Here is a 25,275-nt window from a genome sequence, read left to right on the forward strand (position 1 = left end):
AACTCTTCAATTATATTATTTGTAAAAAAAAGTCATTTTAAGAAAAAAGACAGGAGACTAGCATTCCAGACTGCTCCACCCCGCTAGTCTCAAATAACCGGGGGGGGGGGGGGAGATTCATGATTGCTGAGTTTAAAACATGCAACCTCAAGGAAGCATGAGCTATTTTGATAATAAAATGAAAGAAAAAATAATAATAGGAGTAATTCCATACTATTGAAAATCCTTCAGAAGCACTGCTTCGCCACTAACATGTATACTCTGACCTGTGCATTACTCGCATAGCAATACACGTGTACTCAGAAAATTTTGACATCTTGCATCAGTTTATGCCAACCTCCTAATATTAGTAGGGGAGACTTGCAACATAATTGACAAGGTATACTATATTCTTCATAAAGCAACAATCATTTCTTAATTTGAAGCAAGGACATAATACACAGGCTCAAGGTAATATTACCCTGAAATGCTCTGAAGAGCCCTGGAAATTAAAAAAGGAAAATCTTCATTCACTGCAATGTTAAAGCTTATCCGATATTGCAGAGCTAGGTAGTAAAATATGAAAAGTACTAGTAGCCCTCTAAAAAAAAATTAAAAAAAAAATCTTGGTTTGAAGTAACCTGTACACTGTACATGGCACTTGAGAAGAAAAAAATAAATGCTACACATTTCAAGACAGTACAATTATAAATATCAATTCTTGAACAACAGTTGAGTTAGGAAAAAAAAAATTTCCAATTTATTTTTATACCATATTTGAGGGTTATCAGCTGTACAGAAGTTACCATCATGCATTTTAATGAAAAATATTTGAATTGCCTCATTTATTTTTCAATGCAAAACCGACTGCCAAACTGCATTATGGATAGCAAAAATGAAATTCAATTATCTCGAATTTCACCAATGAAAAAAGTGAAAGTTTCAAAACCAACAAAGGATTGCTTATTCTATCAATGCATGATAGAAAATATCAATTAAATCAAAATCATATCAATTAAAAAGTGCACCAGCATGAACAAGGCTTCATGGTGGTGGAAGTAGGGGACCGGGTAGGGAAGAGGAGGGGGGCATTCATTACCCCTAGGGAGGAGCTGCTCCTTGTATAAACATACCATCCATTTTATTCTGGTAGGGGGCTTTGGGAGTGGTATGGTGTGTGGTCATGTTGGTCGGGCCTATCGTGTAGGTCGTCGGCTGGGCGGTGGTGGTGACGGGGACGATGGTCTTCTCGTGGTTGAAGACGAAGATGTCGGTCGTGATGCACTGGAAGATGATGACACTCGCGACGAGGATGATGAACCAGAATCTATTCGCACTCTGGATGAGAGCAAATCAGAAAACAAAACCTCATGACAAGTCACACAAGACGACATGTGAGAGTTCGTATAATGGAAGAAAATTAACCTACTCTCAGGGTTAAATTGGTTATCAGACACAGAGGCGGAGGGAGTACTGTTATTACCATGTGACCACTATGCACATTCTAATACAGTGTATGGACTTTCAAAATAGACCCTAAACAACTACCGTAATCATCCTCCGATCTCAGAGTCCCCTCAAATATATTGACCTGTATTTCCGCACCTTATTGATAATGTCTTGTTTAATTCTTTTTCATGATAGGGTGAATAGTAAGAGTATACCTTTTTTGCCGATTTGTAGCCATTTTTACCCTTTTCTTCGTATATTTACATTGCCGTACAGTGAAAAACAACCCTTTTTATGTACTTTTATTTAGGAACATCGTGCATTACTAAATCTACTACTACAATATTTAGTGCAGATGCTGATACTACTACTACTACTACTACTACTACTACTACTACTACTACTACTACTACTACTACTACTACTACTACTACTACTACTACTACTACTACTACTACTACTACTACTACTACTACTACTACTACTACTACTACTACTACTACTACTACTACTTCTACTACTACTTCTACTACTACTACTACTACTACTACTACTACTACTACTACTACTACTACTACTACTACTTCTACTACTACTTCTACTACTACTACTACTACTACTACTACTCCTACTCCTAATAATACTATTTCTGTAGTCTCAATCAAACCCCAAAACCAAAAAGTTCTACCCTCCCTCCAATTAACCAAGACAATTGAATATGCCAATTCTTAAACACTAATAAAAATTAATCAATCAAAAAACACATTAAAAGTTCAAAACAAACACAAACAAAAGAATTTGTATGAACAATCTTACCAAATCTCCAGTTCTGTACCACCAAAGCTGTTTAAACAAAGTGATAAAAGCACAGGTCACAATACATTACAGAAAAAAAGATATATGAAAGATAACAATATTCGAGAAAAATTGAAGTAATGAGAATTCAACACCTTCCAAGGTTAATCCCTATAAGCTGTGGTTAAAACCCCATACCAAATAATTTGGTGCTTAACTACTTATAATCATAATCAATACTCATAATTTATACTCACAATTGTGCTTATATTAGTTATAAAGAATGGCATAAGAACCTTGTAATTTTAGCAAAAATTGTAACAAAAATTCATCCAAAGGCTGTGTATAAAAGATACTATAATTTTAATATGAAAAAGCGGAACCCTCGCACACACACACACACATGCAAAAGGGCCCTGTATGTATGTATTTTATTATTATTTTTTTTATACCATATTCCAGTTTTGTTACAATATGTTAATGTTTTATACTAACTATAGGACCCCATTGGAAAGAGGCCTTTCGGCTTTCATGGGCTTTCCTGTCAAGGCATTCTTCAATTTCATTGTAATCTCTTGTGATATTCTTGACGAATAAAATCAATCAACTAGAATGCTTCACTCTCTCAATTTAAAGTCATAAATAGCTCTCATAAACTGCAAAGGAACCCCAGTAAGGAGTTTTCAGAAATTAAGTGGTCAATGTAATTTATCATTTGGAGTGATAGAAGGATGCAAACAAACCTCTTCTATTTTCATACATAGGTTGCTTAGCACTACACTAAAAGAAGATACTTGTGGTACAATGTCAGATGCAAAAGCAAAATGGCAGCAAAGAGGTGCTATCGCTGTACTAGGAATGGGAACGGGGACTACTCTATGCATTTCAAACCCTATGGCAACTTCTCGGGAGCCTACTCACCAGAAAGGATATGATTACACAGCTGATGACAAGATTCACAAAGAGAAGATAAAAGGTGCTGTCTGTTTTCCCTTGTATCAGACAGAATAACATGGCAAGCTACAGGGGTAGAGAAAAGGGGGATATACATGTTAGTTATAACATGAGACGAATTTGGATAAAGCTATCTTTGAAAAGCAAAACTAAAGCACCTACAATCATATTGCAGAGAGGCAGATTGTCTTATCATCCACTGGAGCTAAAAAGTTATCATTTGTTTGATATGAAGCATTAGGAAAAATCTAGAAGCAAACTCCCATCATTTGTTGTTTGAGATAATCATACACACAATGAAAGGCGAGTAAAATTGTGCCGTGTAACGTCAGTTACCGGGAAATGCCCATAAATGAAATCATATGGCTAATATTAAGACTAGGCTAAATAAATTTTCAAAATGACAAACATACATCCACTATTTTGAAATCATATCATCTGTAATCCAGATATTTCTTCAGGCATTATGTAATTTGATAATATAATGGAATAGAGACTAACACTCTTGGGGGGGATTTATCAAAATACTTACCGCCACCATGATAATCGTGACAGCTGAAAATATCCTCCGCATCCATAACTGATATGAGAGAAAGGGAAAGAGAGACAGAGATGAATGAAAATTTTTTACACTTCATATTTCTTCAAATCAATATCTGAAATCTAGTCACATGGTTTGCTTTATAAATTATTGACATCAGGAACTCATTCACTATTAGTATTATGGTAAACTTTGCCATCCAATGGTATCTACCATGAGTATGCTGATTAACAGCCAATCAGAATCAAGGATTCCATGCAAGTTACCAGTGGATGGCAAAGTTTAATACCATAATGGTAACTTTTATGCAACTAGGCACTGGACCAATGCCATCGAATCTAATAACATCATTTGGTCAATGTTTTGGCTGTAGCCTATGTATAAGGTCTTGTTAGTCTATGGAATTGTCCTCTAAACTTTTTTTTTTCAGTCTAAGGCAATTTGGTATGAAACACCCTTGATTCATTACCTTTGGTAAAAGAAAAAGTTTACATGTAATTAATTAATGGCCGTAACTGAAATTTCACATTTTTGCATCCATGAAATGGCCATCAATAATGGAACTATTGTAGTCAAGCATGTAGATTTTCATGGCGTTGACAGAGTGTGACATCAACTAAAACAATCTTTCTGAGTCAAGAAACAAGTCAATATTCTTCATCTTCTTGATAATTTCTGATTAGATAAAAACAAAAATCCAAGGAAATATGGAAAATAGATGGCCATTTCATTGATGTTTAGATGTAAGATGTGATATTTCAGGAAGATTTTGGGAAGGTTTTTTTTTTCCATCCAGTAAAAATAGGACGTTTATATAGCGGCCATTTTAACAAAATTCTAAACATTTTAAATCAGCCCTAGTTTAAAAATAGCCATCTAATCTATCATGATACTTTTATAATTATCATTATCTGCAAATTTGATATCTTTTTTGCTTTTGTCAATTTCAATTTCTATGATTGTCAAAAAAGTCTATTATTTTTTTCTTGGCAAGCAGTTGCACAATGCCATTGTCAATGGGCAGATGCAGCGAATCGCTCTGCAAGACAATTAAAACCAAGTGACATTGAATTTGTCTCATAGAGCAATCCGACCATTGTTTACTCTCTTTCTTTCCATGACAAAAGCCAAGATGGTAGCATCCATCCGCATTTTTTTCTTTTTGGCCTCATTATGAAATAATCACGAGTCAATCTATTCGCTGCTGTTTATTTTGTCATGTTAAAGGACAAGTCCGCCCCAACAAAAAGTTGATTTCAATAAAAGAGAAAAATTCCCAAAGCATAACACTGAAAATTTCATCAAAATTGGATTAGAAAGTTATGACATTTTAAAGTTTTGCTTAATTTCACAAAACAGTTAAATGCACATCCCAGTTGGTATGCAAATGGGGGAACTGATGACAGCACTCACTATTTATTTTGTATTTTATCATAAGAAATATGAAATATTCTAAATTTCTCCTCATTGTGATTGTCTTGTGGCTGTGAAACAAAGGTTTAGTTTTCCCTGAACATGCAGAATTACCATTAATATTTTATGGTTCAGTCAAGTTGGTCCTTTTTGTCCAGGATTTCATGAATAAAACTCATTATAAATTATGGTTCAGAAGCAGGACCTGTGCTACTGAGTCTGAGTAGCTGTTACCTATTTTTTTTTCTGTTTACAATGAAGTAAAATGTTTGATTTTTAATTTCATGTTATGTGAATTTACTTTTGGCAGGTTTCCTCTTCAAAAAATAAGAAAAAGAAAGAATATCAGAATAGAAATCAAAACATTTTACGGAATTTAAAAGAAATCCATGATTACTCGGCATTATATCATAGTCATCAGTCCATTCACTGCTGTTTATTTTGTCAGTGCTGGTGACTTCTTCAGTTATGAGTGCAAACATTGACACAACACACAGTGACACACACACAAGAACTTGAAGAAGAGAGCGCTAGAGCAGAGCCAGGGGCCGATTGCTCGAAAGGGTCTTTGCAAGGACCGTCTTTCGTGTCGCCCATCTTTTATGATGCGCCATGTGAAACGCATTTTAAATAAATCATCTGCAAACATATTTCATTCGTCCGTTAAAACAAATATTTGTTTACAAAATAATGTGATATCATGAAATTGTATAAAATTTGATTTAAAATCAAACTAACGAATCTTATTCTTTATCATGAATTTCAGAAACACCCCGCTTAGTGTTTCATAAGAGATGGGTGACACGAAAGACGGTCCTTGCATGCCTTGGAAAGACCCTTTTTTGTGCAATCGGCCCCAGCCTCTGACTCTGTGAGGTGACAAATTTCATAATTTTAAGGCATAATTATTATTACTTTTCAATCCAACTGCACCCGCTCTCTTTGTTTTGACCCTTCTCTCTTCAGAGATTAGCGATAAATCGCGGTCAATAGCATTGGTAAGTTGATCATACTGGGAGGAAATCTAGCATCATACTGGCACATCAAAATGTACATGTGGGACCGAACATATTCAAGTTCAGTCCCGTATGTGCAATTCGATGTTATGTATTTCCTTGAGCGGTGCTTCAACTATTTAGGGGGAAAAAAGAGAGCCTAAAGCCTTACCATTACTGGTGAAATTTCATGATAAACTGGAGGCGGTGACCCTGACGCTGCACCGTCCATCTTGTTTATATCGATTATCGGCTTCAATGAGAATATATTTAATTCACAAACTTATAAAAAAATTACGTTGTTGTTGTCATATCACATGACAGCGCACGATCGGATTAGTCTCTGCAGCTGCAGGCACAGACCCTGATTTAAATTTTGATCAGCAAGTGTGTCTGCACGCAAAGACTAGCACATACAAAACTTGCTGTTTCAGCGAGAGGACCTTCAGTACGCAAGGCATGAGTAAGCTGCACATTCAGGCCCTTAACTCGAGTCGCAGCACTGATCTCTCCCCTAGTTAAGAGATCAGCCTGAGTCGCAGGGGCCGCGGAACGGTTTTCAAGGGGGGGGGGGGCCCGGGGGGGCTCCACCATGCAAAAAAATATCACAATCGTGTGGTCATTTTTACGTTTTTGTACATGGAAAAAACGTGAGGGAGGGGGGGGGGGGTGGGCTCTGTGGCACCCTAGTGCGCGCTGGCAGACCGACTATGGGGGGGGGGGGGGGGCGGGGGGGTTCAAAGAATTGGTTCGGACGGGATCGATGTAAAAATATCTAATTAAAATAAAATAATGGGCGGCGGTCCTATTTAAATAAGGTTTTTGAGATTATTAAATATTTATGTTAAGAATAAAGCTTAAAATAACCATAAATACAAATATTTTCAACCCAGACCACCCCTTTAAGAGTGACTATATTAGGACTACTACCCCTTCAAAGAAACAAATAAAAATCAACTTCGGGCAGTCGATCGGGGAAAATGTGGCTGAAAAAATTCCACCCCCTATTGGCCAAGGCTGGATCTGCCCCTGCGTTTATGTCAATATTTTTTACGAAATTACTGAACAAATGTTGACAAGAAAACTAAATGTTTAATTGAATTCAAGAAAAAAAAACGAAAATGATTATTCACAGTGTATTGTCCATTTTTTACACTGCTGGCCTGATGATAAGACTATGTAATTCGAGAGTAATGATGGAGTTTAAATTTCTTTAGATTGCAATCAAGGACCCATCCAAAATTCGATTAAAATTTGTCAATATATAGTATTTTTTCTCTTGATCTAACTGAATTGCCCACCAATACGAGATTGATCGATGATTATATAAGGCATCTGTGTGTGTGTATTTGAGTTTTGTCAGACGTGTATCAATCAGATATGATTATTTACGTCTGGGACCGACCTTTAACGTCACCATCCGAAAGACGTGACCAGGGCTCGAACCTCGAACCTCTGCATCAATTTGTAACTTCCCCACAGCTTGGATTACAGGCGCACGCCACAACGCCCAGTTAATGCAAGTTATAAGGAGGTGGGAGGTGGTGCGTCGGGAGGGGTCAGGGTGCAATCGACGACTCCCTAATATGATTTTCAAGTAGTAAACGGGGGGGGGGGGGGGTCGAGAGAAAGAAAAAAAGAAGAATCTCGAAAGAAATGAAAGAAAGAATGACAGGAGAGATCTGGGCGACTGGGCCGAGTAACTATAAATTATTGAAAGAAAATATTACGCTGACTTTAATCCCCATTAAAAACTTTCTGTGTCACTATTTTATGTGCCCATTTATTGCCTTATTACCCCTTATTACAGGCCATTGGAAAGATTGACGGGAAAGTTTATCTATAATCTTTAGATTATAAAATTAGATTTATAAAGGCTTACATTAAAAAAAATCCGAACTTATATAAAGAGGCGTAATGCCTTCTGAAAATTGTGGTGCTTTTTGAAGGATCATATTTTATTTTGCATGGAGGTTGGGATATAGGCCCGGTCAGAAGTAATCCTATCGGCGTACATGTATATATGGCGGCTTGTTCACATTTGATTTTTTGCCGGGCAGTCTAACTTTTTCTAAAATCTGAAATGTTCTTACATTTTATTTTCCAGTCGGCAGGGTAACAACTATGTTGCCGGCCCCCAACTCTGCTTGGCTGCTTAATTATCGCCTCATATCCCTGGCGTAAAAACAGAAAGGTGGGTGGGCGAGGGAGGGAGGTGGTGGGTGGTGCACGGGACTTCCCCCCCGCAAACTATTTTGTTGCCTTTGATATTCCCGCTATAAATCCTGGATCAACTGTAACTACAATGATTTCCAGGGATTACAATAATTTCCCAATCCATGGGGAACTACGGGCCTGCCATTGCATTGTAAAAAATACCAGAGAAATGTGATAAAAAATATTTTGAGGAAATTCCATCCAAGATTTTTTTTTTCAATTTTGTGACGTCATACGAGCATGCCTCATGAATAATATAATATAAAATGCATGAACAGGGGCGTCGATCCATTTTTCAGATTGGGGGGGCAAAATCATTAACGTTCCAAAGGCGCTCGATCGTACAAAACACCCACCCACACACACATATATATATATATATATGTGTGTATGTATATATATATATATATATATATATATATATATATATATATATACATGTATATATATATATTTGACTCATGAAACACAGACACGTATCTCACCAACAAATTAATGTGAGCGCGAGCTGATTTTTTTAGTATACTGACAGGAAAAGCGTGCCTGTTTAGGACTGTTTGTAGTAACTCATGAGGAGGATACATATCTCACTATACACAGATAGTACGAGTGCCGAGAGTGAGCTGAAATTTCTTTATATTCTGACCTGAAAACTTGATATTCTAAGCATTTTTAGTACCAATGATTAAGATATGTATCTAAAAGACTAGATGCGAGCGCGAAGCGCGAGCAGAAAACTTTGATATTTCGATCTGAAAAAATGACAGTTTATGGACATTTTTGATAAAGAACACGATATATATCCAAGAAAAGATGACTGCAAATCGAAGCAGGAGTTCTTTTGAGGCTAGAACTGAAAACGGGACATTTACATTCATCTATTCAATCATGAAAAGAAACGATGCGAAGCGCGAGCTGAAAATTTTGATATTCCAATCTAAAAAGCGGATATTTTGAGCACGATTTTAATAAAGAACGAGTTGTGTAACTCCATCTCGCTTGCTGAACATTACAATCTTGTTTTTTTTAAATGCATATCCGGAATTATTGGGGGGGGCAAAATGATATGTTTGCCCCCCAATATTTTCATTGATGGGGCGATCGCCCCCCCTGCCCCCCCAGGATCGACGCCTCTGTGCATGAATTTCAAATATTCAATGGTTCATGATGTCTAAAAAAATGTATGTCAGGAGCGGGTGTGAAATGATTTTTCTTTTGATATACTAAATGTACAGTAAAAACCGTTATGATTTTTTCCAGTAAAATGACATGTCATTGATTTCTTTTTTAAAATTCACGATAAAGATTCAGATTCAGATTCAATTTTATTTCCAACAGAAATAACAAATATTTATACAAATCATTTTCATAGATTATAACAAATATTTACCATCCATTAATAATAATCATGATAACTAACATATAAAAATATAATACAAAATATTTTATAGACAAATGATATATAGTTTGGATAGAAGAAAAGTATCTGTGGAAATGGGGGATTCACTAAAAAGCATAGCTTGTATAATGTGAACCCCCCTAAAGGAAGAGAATAGAGGAGAGAGAGAGAGAGAGACGCAATGGTTGCTATTTGCCTACGGAGATTTACTGAATAGATTTAAAAAAAACAGGATAACTCACAGAACAAGACAAAACGAAAAATAATAGAATAAAATGAAAAAATAAAAAAAAACAGGACGACAAAAGGAGAAATAAACGTAAAATAGAATCAGGACAAATTTCGACCGAAAAGAGAGGATAAAACAAAATGATAAAGACTAACAAAAATAACTTGAAGTCTGAGAGGAGATGATAACGAGCGGGAATTAGTAATGAAGACCTCGGTAGGATTTAAGTAAGACGTTTTTAAGTTTTCTTTTGAAAGAATATATGGAAGGGCTGTTTTTTTATGTTATTGTCGAGGGAGTTCCAAAATCTAGGGCCATCGAACATAAATGTACTCTTTGCCAATAAAGTTCTAAAACGGGGTAAATGAAATTCGTCAGATTGCCGAGTATAGGGTAATTATGAAAAGACCGATTAAGAGGAAACATATAATCAAATACACGTGGAAGTGTGTTTTTGTCAAAGTTAAACATAAATTGGCCTAAATGTAATAAATATAGGTCGCTTATCTTCAGCAATTTGCAATAAAAAAATAGTGGGTCAGTGTGTGAACGAAAAGCTGAATTATGAATAACACGAAGGGACTTCTTTTGCAGTAATAGTCTATCTAAAATGGTTTGATGGGTGCTGCCCCAGGCAAGTATCCCATAATTCAAGTAAGGCAAGATCAGGGAAGAATATAGCATTAAAAGTGATGACGACGAAAAATGATATTTCAGTTTATTGATAATGCCAATATTTCCACTCGTCAATGTAAGTGGTCCCCCGGGGGTCAGGTATTACGCATAAACAGATACCCTCAACATGCTCAATATGCTTAGAAGAATCAGTCATTGTTATTAACAATATTAATAAGGTTAGTCATGTAGACAAGAGAATATAGTTTGGTGGACAATGAGACTACATATAGAGTTGAAATTTTTTAAAACAGGATGAAAATTTTTCATTAAAGTATGCGTACTATATTCCAACAAAACGATCTCAATGCCAACCAGAGTAAAGTTTTCATATTACAACTCTCCTAAAAATTAAGCATTGTTCTTTTTTTTATTACGAACGGGGTAGATGGTATTCAAAAAAGATATTCAATTAACAGTTTGAAAAAGACATCAAAGTCCGAGCACTAGGTATTTGTCGGATAAAAGCCGAGCAATGCCCGTGCCAACCAAAAATATGCAATTAAAGCATTATCGGTCAACCAAAACCGAGAAAGTACCATACCAGTCAAGACCAGGTGTTCACATTCTAAAATCCTTCAAAACATGTTTAGAAGAAGCGGAATAAAAGACAATGTAAATTCTTTCAAATAGATAATATATTCTTATATGAGTTTCTCGATGGCGCTTTAATGTTATAATACTGTTAAACGCGCGGGAAATTGCCTAACAATAAAAAGAATTTAAAACACGTGGGAAATTTGCATTAAAGTATTTCCCCAAAAAAGCCTGCCTGGGTCATTACATGTATGAGTACGATATGCCAACAGAACGATCTAAATACCAACCAGAGTACAGTGTTCATATAACAACTCTCCTAAAAATTTAGAATCATTATTTTGATTACGAATGGGGTAAATGGCATTCAAACAAGATACTCAAACAGTTTGAAACAGACATCAAAGCCTGACCATTATATAATCATGATAATATATTATCGGACCAAAGCCGAACAATGCTCATGCCAACCAAAAATATGCAATTAAAACATATTATCGCTCAACCAAAACCGAAAAATTTTCATACCAGTCAAGACCAGGTGTTCACATTTTAAAATCCTTCAAAACATGTTTAGAAAAAGCTTAAGCAGAATAAAAGACAATGTAAAGTCTTTCAAATAGATAATTATATATTCTTATAGAGTTTGTCGATGGCGCTTTAATGTTCAAATATTTATAAACACGCGGGAAATTGCTTAACAATAAAAAGAATAAGAAAACATGCAATTAAAGCATTATAAAGCATCATGATTAATGAGCATCGTCCAACCATACCAAATAGAGTCACGTTTTTAAAACGTGCACTGAGAATGATGTCATTATACTTGAGAAAATGAACAAGGTAAAGGCATGCAGTAAAGAAAATACATTATCTTGCAATTGTACTTGGTGTTTGTTTACTTAAAAGTTGGCTTAAAAACACTATAAAACATTGAACATTTCCGAATAACGTGTAACAAAGCATTAACCATGATTAAGTGCATCGCCCAACCAGAGAGAGTATAACGCTATTTCACAAGAAAAAGACATTCACTTTACTATTTCTATACATGCAGGGTTAAGAAAGAGAATATGAGGAAATTCAGATATGAACAGGGTAAGGGCATGCAATTATGTATAATAACCCATATAGCACAGGCAACGCCCAACCAGAACAGAGTGAAGCCCATACCGTCCAGGGTTAGCTTTCACATCTAAATTAAAGAATTGCCCTAAAATTTCATCAAAAGAATGAGATACAGTCGTGTCACATGATGCACTTACAACGTATAAACACATGCACTCAAACGTACGCATAATGATGTGCATGATAAAATAGAAGGCATACTTAAAGGAGAATGAAACCATTGGAACAAGACAGCCCGTGCGAAAACTGAAAAATCAAAGAAACAGATCAACGAAAGTTTGAGAAAGGAAGCTGCTCACATAATTATGACGTGACAATAAATCGAAATTCTAAACTTTTTAAATCCTTGGTAGATCCTCAAACCTTTATCATATAATTATCATTTTTAATTATATTGGTATTTTTGCAATATATATTTTTGTCAACTAGAACTTTCCCTTTAATTACGGCTATAGTAGCCCCCGGACCCCCACTCTCTGGCTTCCCATATATAAAAGCTGACATGCCAAAGGGAATAAATCCATTTCTTTTTATTATTTTGCGTTAAATTTCTGATTTGCATGTTTAAACAAATAGACATTCACCATGTGCATGATAGATCCATGATCAAACTGACTCTCCAGTTTCCAAAATTTTCTAGAAATTATTAAAATGGACGTGGAATGTACGTTTTCACGCAAAAGACACTAAATCGAAAACGCTTTTCATACATTTATTTCACATAAATCTATGCCTCCATTTACCATGTTTACTTAATGAAGTTTCCATGCCTATATATGTTTAAAAATATAGGTTATAAAAAGAACAGTTAAAAAACTCGGCAGAGTTCTTTTAATGTATATGAATTTGTATATAAATGTTCATGCATTTAGTCTCTTTCGTAGAGGGGTAATAGATATACAGAAGGTTGAACATCAACATACCCATACACACAGTAAAAACGCTGTTTAAGATTTATACAACGCTGTTTACTATATGAACCTTACAGCATTTGTTCCGTTTAAACAATAATGTTTAATTTATTGAAAATTAAACTTTGTTGCTTAAGATTTAAACAGTTGTTCAAACTGTTTAAACAATTACTGTAAGGTTTATATAGTAAACAGAGTTCTATAATTTTGTGTACTTCTCTCTTCCCCACGGCCCAAATTTCTGTCAGACAGATGTTGAAATGGTTTACCCCGGATTTACCGGTCTGAATACATCATGTAGTGTTGCCTATAGCTGACATAGCAACGACTTAAAATTAGTTTTCATGCAAAAAGACTAAATTCATGAAAATAATATGTATAAATGAATCATATCAAATTGAAAGGCATAAATACTTAGGCCTTATAGTTATATTGGCCATACCGGTATAGATCTCTATTTTTTTTGGGGAAAAAAATGATATGAAGAATGGAAAAATTGGATTTAGCCGCGGATTTAGTCCCTTTTGCATGTAAATTCTTCACATACGGTATTAGGTTGAAAAGATGCCTCTTCTTAATTCCCAGATCCAAACAGGTCTACACAAATTTTATTTCTCTGCACCCCCGCCCTGCCCCCAGATCTAGATGCAGACCCAGTCTCACTGATCGCCGCGCCCCTGGCCGACCGACTCGCTCTCGGCCAATACCGGCCGGCCGGCCGCCCAGGGGCCGGCAATTCTATTTATGTACGTGACGTGGGCGTGGAACATACCGTACCCAACTGAAGTCGACATCCCATTCCAACATTAATTCAACAATTTTGGAGCTGTTTCATTCATTGGTAACGTTGGCATTTTTTTCAATAAATCATAATATAATCTACAGTAACGATTGATCTAAAATATATAATTCGTTCATTGGTTGCAAATTAATTTAGTTCTTGTGCTTTGTAATTTGCGAAAAAGCAGCAGTGGCATAAATTTTTATAAATATCGCAGCAGCTAGCAGCGACCCTGCGCGGCGGCAGCTTTCGTGTTCCGGAAAACCTGCCGATACTCTGGGGCTGGCGCAGCCATCAATGGAGTCCGGTCGATCGCGCTGCTAGCCGATGATCGTATAATGCCAGGCATTTTGCATTGGCCATTGGCATTGCCATTAACGGGAGAATTTACAAGCCGCCACACCCCAATTAAATTTTGCTGAAAACCACGGATTTAGCATGCAGTGAGCAGGCAAAAATTTGAATAATGAAGAAGAAGAAAAAAAAATCAAGTGCAATGCTGCTTGCTACTTGCATGAAATTGAATCTAGTAAAAAAGAAAGAAAGCATGGAAAGAGAAGGTTTGAAACTTAATTTAAAGGACGTTCCATCTAACGTTAGTATCTAGATCTGACTTAGTTATGTTTGAACTTTGGTCGCATTATGATTCATGATTCATTTATATTATACATCCTACATGTAGCTGTGGCAGAGCCACAAGAGCTATAAATGAATACGAGGCACAGGTCTCAACTGAAGTTGTCTAGCGTTTATTATTATTTGCTTCCATGTCGTTCAACTCCGTGAAAACTGCATGACAAAGATATAAATTGCAAGAATAATAAGCATATGCAAATAAATCTAGTCTCAAACTGTGCTATCATGCTTCAAAACAGTTACCCAAATAAGCGATATCTATTATATGATGAATCGATCACAACCCTATAATCTTGGCTAATTAAACCCAACACACTGCATGCTTGGAAATAACCATATACTCATTTGTCATGCAAGTCATAAACCTCATGCGTTAAAGAAGAATCATATTAGAGCAATACCTTAAGGGTGATACAATAAGAAAATGATAACACATTGTCCCACCTATGCCCTTTCATGTAAGTCTGAGTTCCAATCACTGTGAGGTCATCTTTGGATTTGTCTAAATTGTCTTGAATCTACTCATCCTTCAAAATCCTTTCATATCTGTGGTCAGTAATAAACCTATCATTCTCACATAATTGTACGTCTCACATCATTGCTTGGAATACAAGTGCAATTTATCTTGTACATTTCATAACACAACTAGATGCATGACATTTCTACTCGTACATTACACTGTGTATTTGCGTACGTGTCATCTACAAATAGTGCAATCATTTGGTTTATATATCCTTCTTAATCTTTATAATCCTTTACACAACACTTATTTTATTGAAAGCAATTGTTAAATCATATATTATACTGACCTCTGTGCCCTTTCGTTGGCTCAAATCCTTTTATATCAGCGATTTCATCAAATTTAAGGCAATCAACAATTCAATTTTGCCGGTTTCAACGTATCGTTAATTATCTGCCGCATGAGGGCGACAAATCATTTAACAAGTCGAGGTCATCAACACTACATCTAGTATAGGTACCAAGGCAAGTCCTGTATAGTCATACTAGTATGAATTTATGATCTTGTTGCATGACATCATTCCTTGATATACTTTTCACTACATTGTATTCTAATGATGCAATTATTTCAGAAAATTGGATATTTAGCTAAACCCTCTCCTTTCCGGCACACCGGTCGGCGAGCTGTCTCTCCTGGGCAAGTCCCATGATGCAATGGTGCAGATATTAGTCCGCATTTCGCTTTGGGAAAAGTAGCCAGGTCATTATGATTAAACGCAAGTAACTGGACTCTGCAAGCTCAGTGTATAGATTTTGGTTCTATATAATTTTGATAAAAGAAGGATATACTAGGATATCAGGTGGGTGTTTCATAAAGCTGTTGGTAAGATACGAATGACTTTACACACAACTGGTGATCCCTTCTTGTGCTTAATGATATCCCTGTATAATTGATATAGGGCCTATGACGACCTAAAAACATGTTCCAGTCGTGCGTAAAGTTGTTTGTAACTTTACGAACAGCTTTATGAAACACCCACCGGGCATTTCCTTCAAAAGCATGGTGGGAATCATTAATCCTCGGATGGACTGGCAAAACTGCTAGATCTATATTTTCCTTTAGGAGCTTTGTCCCTCGGGAAAAATAGTACATCATACATGTAACTGCCAAACCGACCTCGGATACCGGATAAATAATTCCACTTTACTTTCTCAAAGCCTGATATATTTGTTTACTTTGCTGCGCAATGATGTCACAATGGATGAACAGGTGATTATTCAGCTAAAGATCTAGGCATCAGCTGATTTTTCATGTGATATGCATTCTAACTGCTGATCTGATGTGCTATTTTATAAGGCGTATTAAATTAGCTGAAAATAATCCATTGCCTATTGTTTGTTAAATGGCACTACAATTTCTGAATACTTTACTATGAAGTGCTGCAAAGTGTGACAAATATGACCTTGAGGCTTGAGTTCGAATAAAGGATTGAATGGTTTAGAATTTTTCCTCACACAGATACAAAGTCTTCATGGCACATTTTTTATGTTTTAAATAGCAGATAGTGCTGATAGTTTTAAATGTTTACACGGCTTAAGTACTCTCTTCTGCAAGCTTGCAAAATTTGATGAAAATGACATGGATTTTGAACAAAGTACAGCACTTTTTGTACTTCTCAGATTAAATAAAAATTTTTGAGATAATATTTTTGTTATCTTTCACACAATTTGAAAGAAATAAAGGTATTGCTAGTCTTAATAGGGCAAACAAATAGCATTATGAATGAATTCTTTATCTTAAGTATGCAATTCTGAATTATACTGCAAAATTTGATGAAATTTACATGGATTTTGACATAGTATGATAGAGGTTGACCTCAATGTAGTGATCTCGTGGGGTCTAGAAATGCCCAATTCTTTTAAACAATTCCAGAGAACTTCCAATTGGGTGAACTTTAAAGCTCAATAGCAAAAACTCAAGCACATGAACCCAAGTTATTTTTTTTGCATATTTGAAATATTTAGGCACTGCTAGAGTACCTCTGTGCAAAATTTGGTGAAAATGACATGGATTTCATTTTAACTGTGGAACGTCCTTAATAGTAATGGTAGATCTTACTATTTAATTCTAGTTGATTTCAAATTCAAAGGATTTGTCAACACCTCACTAATTTTCTAAAGCCTTTTGAATTTTTATATCAGAACTAAGGTTAGAATTTAGGTTTTCAGGTGATTTTTTTCAATGTTGATGTAATTAGGATATTAGAGTCGCTCAAACAAATCGTTTACTAAATCATTACATGTACATAAGGTCTACAAAATGTAGATACAAGTAGAAGTAGGTGACTTTCATATTTGATACGATGTACCTCACATTGCAACAACCAAGTGTAGTGTGGCCAGAGCGGTAAAGGGCGTGGTTCTAAGAACTTACTGAGACAACCTCACTCAGTGATTGCCTGTGATGAACTGCCCTGGGCTGAGTTACTTTAAACCTCAGGGGTTTATTAGGCATAACATATTAACATGCATGATTTATATATAACAAAGGACAAAAATGAATATTAAAATATCAAAGATCGCACATAAAAGAAATACATGAATATACATGAAATGAATAGCTGCTAATGAATATTAATGAACTTAAGTCAGAGGGAGAGAACCAATCAGAGAATAAGAACTAATAGCAAGAGTGAAGTATGAGTGAACATGAGCATGAACAAAAGAAATGGATGGAAGAGTGAATCTGGTATGTTGAAAGGAATGTAAAGAAGGTGATGGAAGAAAGGATGGAATTTTGATGACTAACAGAGAAGAGAGGATGATCAAGAATAATGAAGAACACATCTATTAAAGTAACATAACTATTCGAACTTAAAACCCTGTTCACACAACAGCTCTACACAAGATTACATGTTGTTAGGATTTGTATACCAATGTTTCCACTCATTTTTATCAAATTTCTGGATGTGGTGGTGGATTTTTTTTTTTTAATCCAGAAATTATAGTATCTTTGACATTTCAAGTGAAATGTATTTTAGGTTTTGACAGAGTGGAGTCTTGGGATGCTAAATTATCCCCATCCTCAAGTCTAAACTTCTAAAGAGTGTTATGTGTTGTTATGAAAGCCCAAAAGGTGATGTGAGCACTGAATGAGGATTTTTGTGTATAATTAGTGTATTTTATTTGATCTGAATATTAAAGAGTGTTGATGTACAGTACATGTATGAGGAGTGTGGTATAAATAATAGCATTCACGGAGAGTTTTATAGAAAGTGATTGTTAATTGCCCTATACATGTAAATAATGCACAGTTCCAGTCAGTGTTTAATAGCTCTCTCTGTTTGTACACTTGTAAAATCAATTCGGATTGATCATTAACTACGGTAATTGTTCTGGGGCCCATTTCATCAAACTTGTTATAAACAAATTGCACATTGAAATATAGGTCTATAATTTTAACAAGATACGCTGCTTAAATCATTCAGTTTGATTGGCTGATAGTAAACTCGTTATAGAAATTGTGTATTTAAAAAAAGAATGAATAAGATTAAAAATGAAATATGAAATTAAATATGTCATTGAATTCATCCTGATTCATTTCTTCAAAGATCAGATATTCTGTACTCTAGAAACTTGGATATGAATGAACATGTAGTTTCTTGCTCCCATCTTTGTTTAATCAATCTGTCTGTCTTATGTATTTATCATATCTATCTATCCATCCATCCATCCATCCACACGTATCTATCTATCTATCTTTTTATCTATCTGTCTGTCTGTCTGATCTATCTATCTATTATCTGTCCATCCATCCATCCGTCCATCCATCCAACCATCCATCCGTCCGTCTGTTCATTTTTAAGGGGAGTGCAAAAGTTCTGATCCATTATCTTTCATACCCTTTTTACACAGGCTAAAATTTCCTTAACCCTGTACTATAGGTGGGGCTAAATGGCAATTTAGCCCCACCTATAGTACGGGGTTAAGCTTAGCCCCCTTTCTTTTTACACAGCATTTTTGCAAAGTGGGCTAACCCCACCTATAGTATGGGATTATTTGGCCCTGCAAAGAAGCAGGGTTATCCAATTGCGGTGCTAAGAGCAATAGTACGGGGATAAGATCGCATGTGTAAAACGAAAGTGGGCTAAGCTTAACCCCGTACTATACATTGTAGGTGGGGGCTAAATGGCAATTTGGCCCCACCTATAGTACGGGGTTAAGGAAATTGTAGCGTGTGTAAAAAGTGTACGAGTGAAGTACTTGTAATACGAATGATCGACAAAAACCACTAGTCGGGGGATAGCGAGTTTCGTGTGTGAAAAGCAAGCATTCCTTATCCGAGGTTAGCAATAACAATTTGGCATGTGTGAAAAGACCAAAAAAAATAGTACGGGGTTAAGGATAGTACGGGGTTAGCGATAGTCCGGGGTTAAGAAAATTCTGTGTAAAAAGGGCATTTCAGATATTGAAACTTTTTTTTCCCTTGAGTATGATCGTTTAAATACTGCCTCTCAATGATTGGGAGTGACTGTGTATGTTTCAATGGCTTCAAATTGCAGTTTTCTGCTGTGCATAAAAAATCCTTTGAGGACGGAAAATGAATGGGCGTGCAGACATGTAGTACCTTTGAACTGATCTGGGCCCCGTCTTACAAAGAATTGCGATTGATCTAATCAACTACAAGTTCTATGGAAAGCCAGCAATGTCAATATCTAAAATACATGTTTGTTCAAAATATTTTCTACAGTGTAGATGTGATGTACGTTAAATATATTCATACCTTTACTGTTTTCTTGACAATTCAGTATGCTTCTATTTTTTACAAAGGACATTGTGCACATTTTCTTTAAGAGGAATTATGACGTTGATAGATTTCCATATAGTTGTTGTTGATTGGATCAATCGTAACTCTTTTTAAGCCAGGGTCCTGGCCTTTGTTTTTGTTACAGATTAAATCTTTAAATTGTTCAAATATTCATGGGAATTTTGGCAACTTATAAAAATTTAGTAAGTACATATGATGCAAAGTGAAGCTTTTTGTGGAATATGGAAATAAAATTTAGATTTTTAGCCAAATTCTATGTACATCCAGACATGATACAAATAATTATAAACATGTATCTCAAGGCCAACTTTTGTAACTTTGCCATTATGGCAACTACCATGGTAACCTTGATTCTGATTGGCTGCTGAGCTCTGTTACCGTGGTAGTTGCCATTATGGCAAAGTTACAACAAAACTTTGCAAATATGAAACGGGCCCCTGGTCTCCTTTTTGAAATACCCTTAAAGTTTAAGTAAATCAAATATATACTTTGGGCAATGACAATCTTATCTGAGTTTTATTGTTCCAAGTTCAAGGAAAAGAATAAAGGATGTACGCAAGTGCAGTACGCACACACTAGGTCTGTGCGTACATGCAGTATTTGCTGACGTACATAATGAATCACTGAACGTCATGGGGGTCAGTGATTGTTTACCTCCAGTAAGGTCTCACTGTCTGCATTGAGGTTGTAGTTATTAATAAAGTATACGGATACATAGATCAAGAGATAAGGAAAGAGGTGTGGACATGTAGGCCTACTTGTACTTTGCTATAAATACACATGACAGAACCAAATTGTTTAGTTAGTACTGTCTGTAGTTCCAGATTCTGTTTTGATACACACGTGGTTGTGCATGTAGAGAGGTACATGTATTCCGATTTGCCATTACATGCACATGAATAATACCTCATGACTTGCTCGAGGGGGGGGGGGGCACTCAAATTATATTTTGATGGGGGTGTGCCCCACGAAACCCTGAAATAGGGGTCTAAGGAACTGACCACAATTAAGGTGAAATACAGGGTCTTGGGAACTAAATAATACCAGGCGGTGTGAAAAACAGGTTCTACGGAACGGGATCTGTACTGTGCATGCTAGGCGCTTTGCATGTGGTGCTTGGAGCTGATCGCGGAGGGAGTTGTTAAGCCGTGTGTGCAGCTCTCGCATATCGCTTGCACTGGACAATTTGGCAGGGCTTGGGAACTGAGATGTTTAGTAACGGGGGTCTTGCGAGTGGGAAGGGGTGGCTTTTGAGTGGAACTTCTGTCATTCGGAGTATCTAGAGATTGAAAATTAGTTCTGAAAAGGGGGGTCATCAAACCGGCAAGTCCCGTACCACACTACCACCAATATATGTGAGTGCCCTGACTGCCCTCCCCTCCCCCCCGGGCCTATGCTACAAGTATAACTTCATAGCTAAGCATCCAGCTTGTAAAGACTGCTAAGAATTGTTGATGTATTTCCTTTGGACATGAGCTGAGACTTTGGGAGAGAGAGTCTGAGTAGCTCAAACTTGCAAAAGTAGAGTTTGAGATTTCAGAGTGGATTTGAATCCTACCTAGCTGCACATATGCCTTTTACTTCAAGTGCACTGAATATTATAAAGTGCATCCAGATATATTTTTGCACCTATAGTATTACTTGTATGTGGATTATTGGATCATGTTTGTTTTGTGCATTTGGTAGATATAACCTCCATGTAGGAGGATTTTAAACCAGAAGTTTTTTTTAAACACTCTTAAATTTGGCCCAAAGTGTTGGTTAAATGCTAATTTTTTACACACGTGTACATGTTGTTGACAAATGCCTAAAATCCATGTTTGTATAATTCTGTTTCATCCATAAGATTGCACTCAGTACTGATCTGACATCACCATGAGTTATCCAGGTTATCCCCCAGCAGGAGGGCCAGGCTACCCCCCAGCAGGCCAACCTGGTTACCCCCCTGCTCCTGGTACATACCCGGTAAGTGCTCTCCTCCTCCACTCTCTCCTTGACTTTTTCTTTGATGCCCTCATCCACATTCTCTTTCTCCTGAACCTTTTCTTTTGTTATCCTGTTTCCTCTCTTCCTCCTCCTCTTCTTCTTCCTCCCTTATCCTTTCCCTCCTTCCCCTCCACCTCTTTCTCACCCTCTAAACTTCTTCCTCTATCTCTTCTTCCCATCCCCTTTCTCCTCTTTTTGCTGTCCGCCTTCCTCGTGAGTCGTCTAGCTTCTTCCCTTTCCTCTCTTTCTCCTCAATCACCACGTCATCTTCTTCTCCCTTGTTTCTCTTAGGCTGCATCTTCCCTGATTTCCTTCCTTCCCTTCTCCATCTTCCTCTCCATGCTCCCTCGTACTTCACTTACTCCTACTTCCTCCCTCTAATACACCTTCTGATGTTCTATATTATTCCCACAAGCAATAAAAGTGGAGACAAATTATAGCATTTGAATGTCTGCAAGTCAAAGTGGTAATATTAATTTTATTCCCCAAACAACACCATTGGTAACAATATTTGAATTGTATGTTTTGTAGAAATTTATTAACACATTGGCTTTCTTATTACATTGCAGCCAGCGGGAGGGGCTCCAGGCTACCCACCAGCCGGAGGTCCAGGCTATCCCCCAACAACTGGCTACCCAACAGGTGCAGCTCCACCACCTGCTGGAGGAGCCCCCTACGGGGCGGCTCCAGGTTACCCCCCTGCAGGCGGAGCCGGATACCCTCCTGGTGAGTTGACTGTTTCTTTTTATTCAAGCTGCAGCCTGGCTTCTTGAAACTCTTACTCATACATGAACAAATTTGCCACAAGTATAGAATGTACTAGTACTATATGTTCTGTATACAGAACATATAGTACTAGTACATTCTATACTTGTGGCAAATTTGTGAAAACATGCTTTAACTTAAAGTTTTAATATGACAACAGTTTGCTTTAATATGAGAGGTGTCTAACTTTAATTAGTGCAAATTACTAGTATCTCAATGTTCAGAACAGAATGAATAATCTTCATTTAGAATTACATTTTATATGGTTTATAATAGATATTTAGAGAATGATATGAGTAGATTGATGGAAAGATCTGTTTGTGTTAATAGCATTAGTTGTTAACTTACATGCACAGCAATATTTTTTTATTGGCTGGTTGTACATTAGATTCCATTACAGGGTGAGAGGGGTCCTTTATTTTTTTTTTGCTTGTTACAGTGCAGGGCCCTGGGAACAATTTTTTGACAGGGGGTGCTGATATAAATTTGACGACAAAATTAAAGTTATTTTGGTCCTTCAAAATTTTACATGCAAAAAAAAGGGGGGGGGGGTTCACTACAAAATTAGGTCATTTTGGTTATCTACAGTTCTCCATTTTTTATCACCTACCAGAATTCCTGGGGGTGCTGCCTATTGAGAATATTACACACAGCACCCCAAGGAAAATCTTGGAAGGTGCTTCACCCCCAGCTCCCCCACCTCCCTGGGCCATGTATTTAATTATTTTCAATTTCATCTTGAATTAATTGTAGATTATAGTCAGTGTGAGCTATAAATTCATGATCCTATCTCAATTTTAAGATATTGGATTGTATATGTAATTCTCTAAAATTCTAAATGAAGAAGAGAGATCATCATGCTGCTTGAATCACTGAAAGCAAACTTTTGATTGATTCATTTATTTCTTATTTATTTTATTTTCATGTAACATAAATGTCAATCTGGACTGGTCAACATCCTGGTTCCATATAATTTCAAAGTAGAGCACCAGAACATCAAGAAAATAAATTCAAGATGACAAAATTTAAAGAATAAAATATTGGGGCACTCTTACAACAAAGTGTTTTTTATATTTATTTTTTTCACACTGCACTTTTTTTTCCTTAACCCTGGGAAATGGGGGGGGGGGGGGGTCTTACATGTACATGTAGCCCTGCAAAAAGCAGAGTTAGTCGGCTTATCTTAGCACCATCTTAGCACCACAATTGCGGTGCTAAGAGATGCAGTGTGAAATTAAACTGGGCAAGGAAAAGTGGGGCTAAGCATTAGCCTATCACAGAATTCAAAATTGCACCTTAATCACGCTCTGTATGGTAAAATCATCAATATTCATGAGCTGTGTGATAGTCCGGGGTTTAGGCGTAAACCCCGGCTAAGCAATTAGTATGGGCTTAAGAAAGACAACTGTGAACCTAAAAAAAAGATAGTATTGGGTTAAGAATAGTCCTAGGTAAAGGATAGTATGGGGTTAAGGAAATGCAGTGTGAAAAGCATATAATTGCATCAGATTTAACCGGGAAATGATTAAACAGGATATTGACGAAAGAGGAAGAGAAAAACAGGTAATATCATTCTTAAAAATACATCCATGTAGGATGCAAATATGGGAAAACTCAGCGTACAAATTAACCAAGTTGTTTGATGCTTTTCAATGAGGAAGTAACACAGTAACCAAATACATGTAACATACTGATTTATAACATCAACAGGATGTCAGTGCATTTTATGAAGTACTTATAATACACCCACGAGTTAATACGTTAATTTTTTTCTCAATTGTGGAAACAATTATATCAATATAAACCCATTCCCCTTGCTGTTCTGATATTGACCCTGTCTCAGTGATTTGTTCTCCTTATTGATGCATAATGCATTGAAATTAACCTAGTTCTTAAATTCCAGCATGTAAATGTAACTAGTAATGTGTGTGTGTGCTATGAGTATGATATGATGTACGAGTACTAGTCATGTGCTAGATTTCAGCCAATCATTTAATTAGGATTCCATGGCCCCGTCTTACAAAGAGATTTGATTGATCGATCAATCACAACTATGGACGGCCAGCAACGTCAACATCTATTATGCACGTTTATTCAAAATATTTTCTAAGTTCTATGATTATATTCATGAATTATTGCATTCATTGTTTTCTTGAAAATTCAATGTGCTTCTCTTTGTTTACAAAGGACATTGTGCAAATTTCCTGTTGAAAATATTATGACACTGATGGATTTCCATAGAGTTTCAGTTGATTTGATCAATCGGAATTCTTTTAAGATGGGGCCTGCCACCCATATCACCATTTTATGAATCAATATCATTTTGGTTGTGCAGTAGCTTACTTTCTACCATTGATAAAACCTGACTTGGGCAGTATTTCACAACACTGTTTAAGTTGTACATTCACGACTTTATGAACAATTGTTGATCACTATCTTATGCTGAATGAGATGTACCCCAATTCTTTCTTTTTTAATGAAGTAGGAGTAAGTTTACTTTCCTATAACCCTTTTCCTTAATGATAGTTTAAATAAAGTGTGAATTTTGGTCGTTTGTTAGAAACAAGAATTCTACTTAGTATGATAATGGGAATCATT

At 36.3% G+C, this 25,275-nt stretch overlaps 2 protein-coding genes across 4 annotated transcripts in view; one reads left to right on the forward strand and one right to left on the reverse strand.

Moving 5' to 3' along the window:
• Window positions 1–838: 838 nt before the first annotated feature.
• On the reverse strand, window positions 839–6,488 carry LOC121405593. Its single transcript, XM_041596523.1, has 5 exons — window positions 6,299–6,488; window positions 3,710–3,757; window positions 3,145–3,243; window positions 2,245–2,271; window positions 839–1,317 (listed from the first exon to the last, which is right to left on the reverse strand). Exons 1-5 carry the CDS (start codon window positions 6,356–6,358, stop codon window positions 1,081–1,083), a joined length of 471 nt encoding a protein of 156 aa, XP_041452457.1. The 5' UTR covers window positions 6,359–6,488; the 3' UTR covers window positions 839–1,080.
• Window positions 6,489–13,953: 7,465 nt separating this feature from the next.
• LOC121432099 (annexin A5-like) overlaps window positions 13,954–25,275 on the forward strand; it is a 39,345-nt gene continuing 28,023 nt past the window's right edge. For all 3 annotated transcript variants that reach the window (XM_041629954.1, XM_041629955.1, XM_041629956.1), the window contains exons 1-3: window positions 13,954–14,063; window positions 21,773–21,891; window positions 22,482–22,638. In XM_041629954.1, the coding sequence (XP_041485888.1) occupies window positions 21,802–21,891; window positions 22,482–22,638 (247 nt within the window). In that variant the 5' untranslated portion in view covers window positions 13,954–14,063; window positions 21,773–21,801. The remainder of the gene's footprint in view (window positions 14,064–21,772; window positions 21,892–22,481; window positions 22,639–25,275) is intronic.

The sequence above is a fragment of the Lytechinus variegatus genome, chromosome 18, assembly GCF_018143015.1.
Source record: "Lytechinus variegatus isolate NC3 chromosome 18, Lvar_3.0, whole genome shotgun sequence".
Taxonomy (NCBI): domain Eukaryota; kingdom Metazoa; phylum Echinodermata; class Echinoidea; order Temnopleuroida; family Toxopneustidae; genus Lytechinus; species Lytechinus variegatus.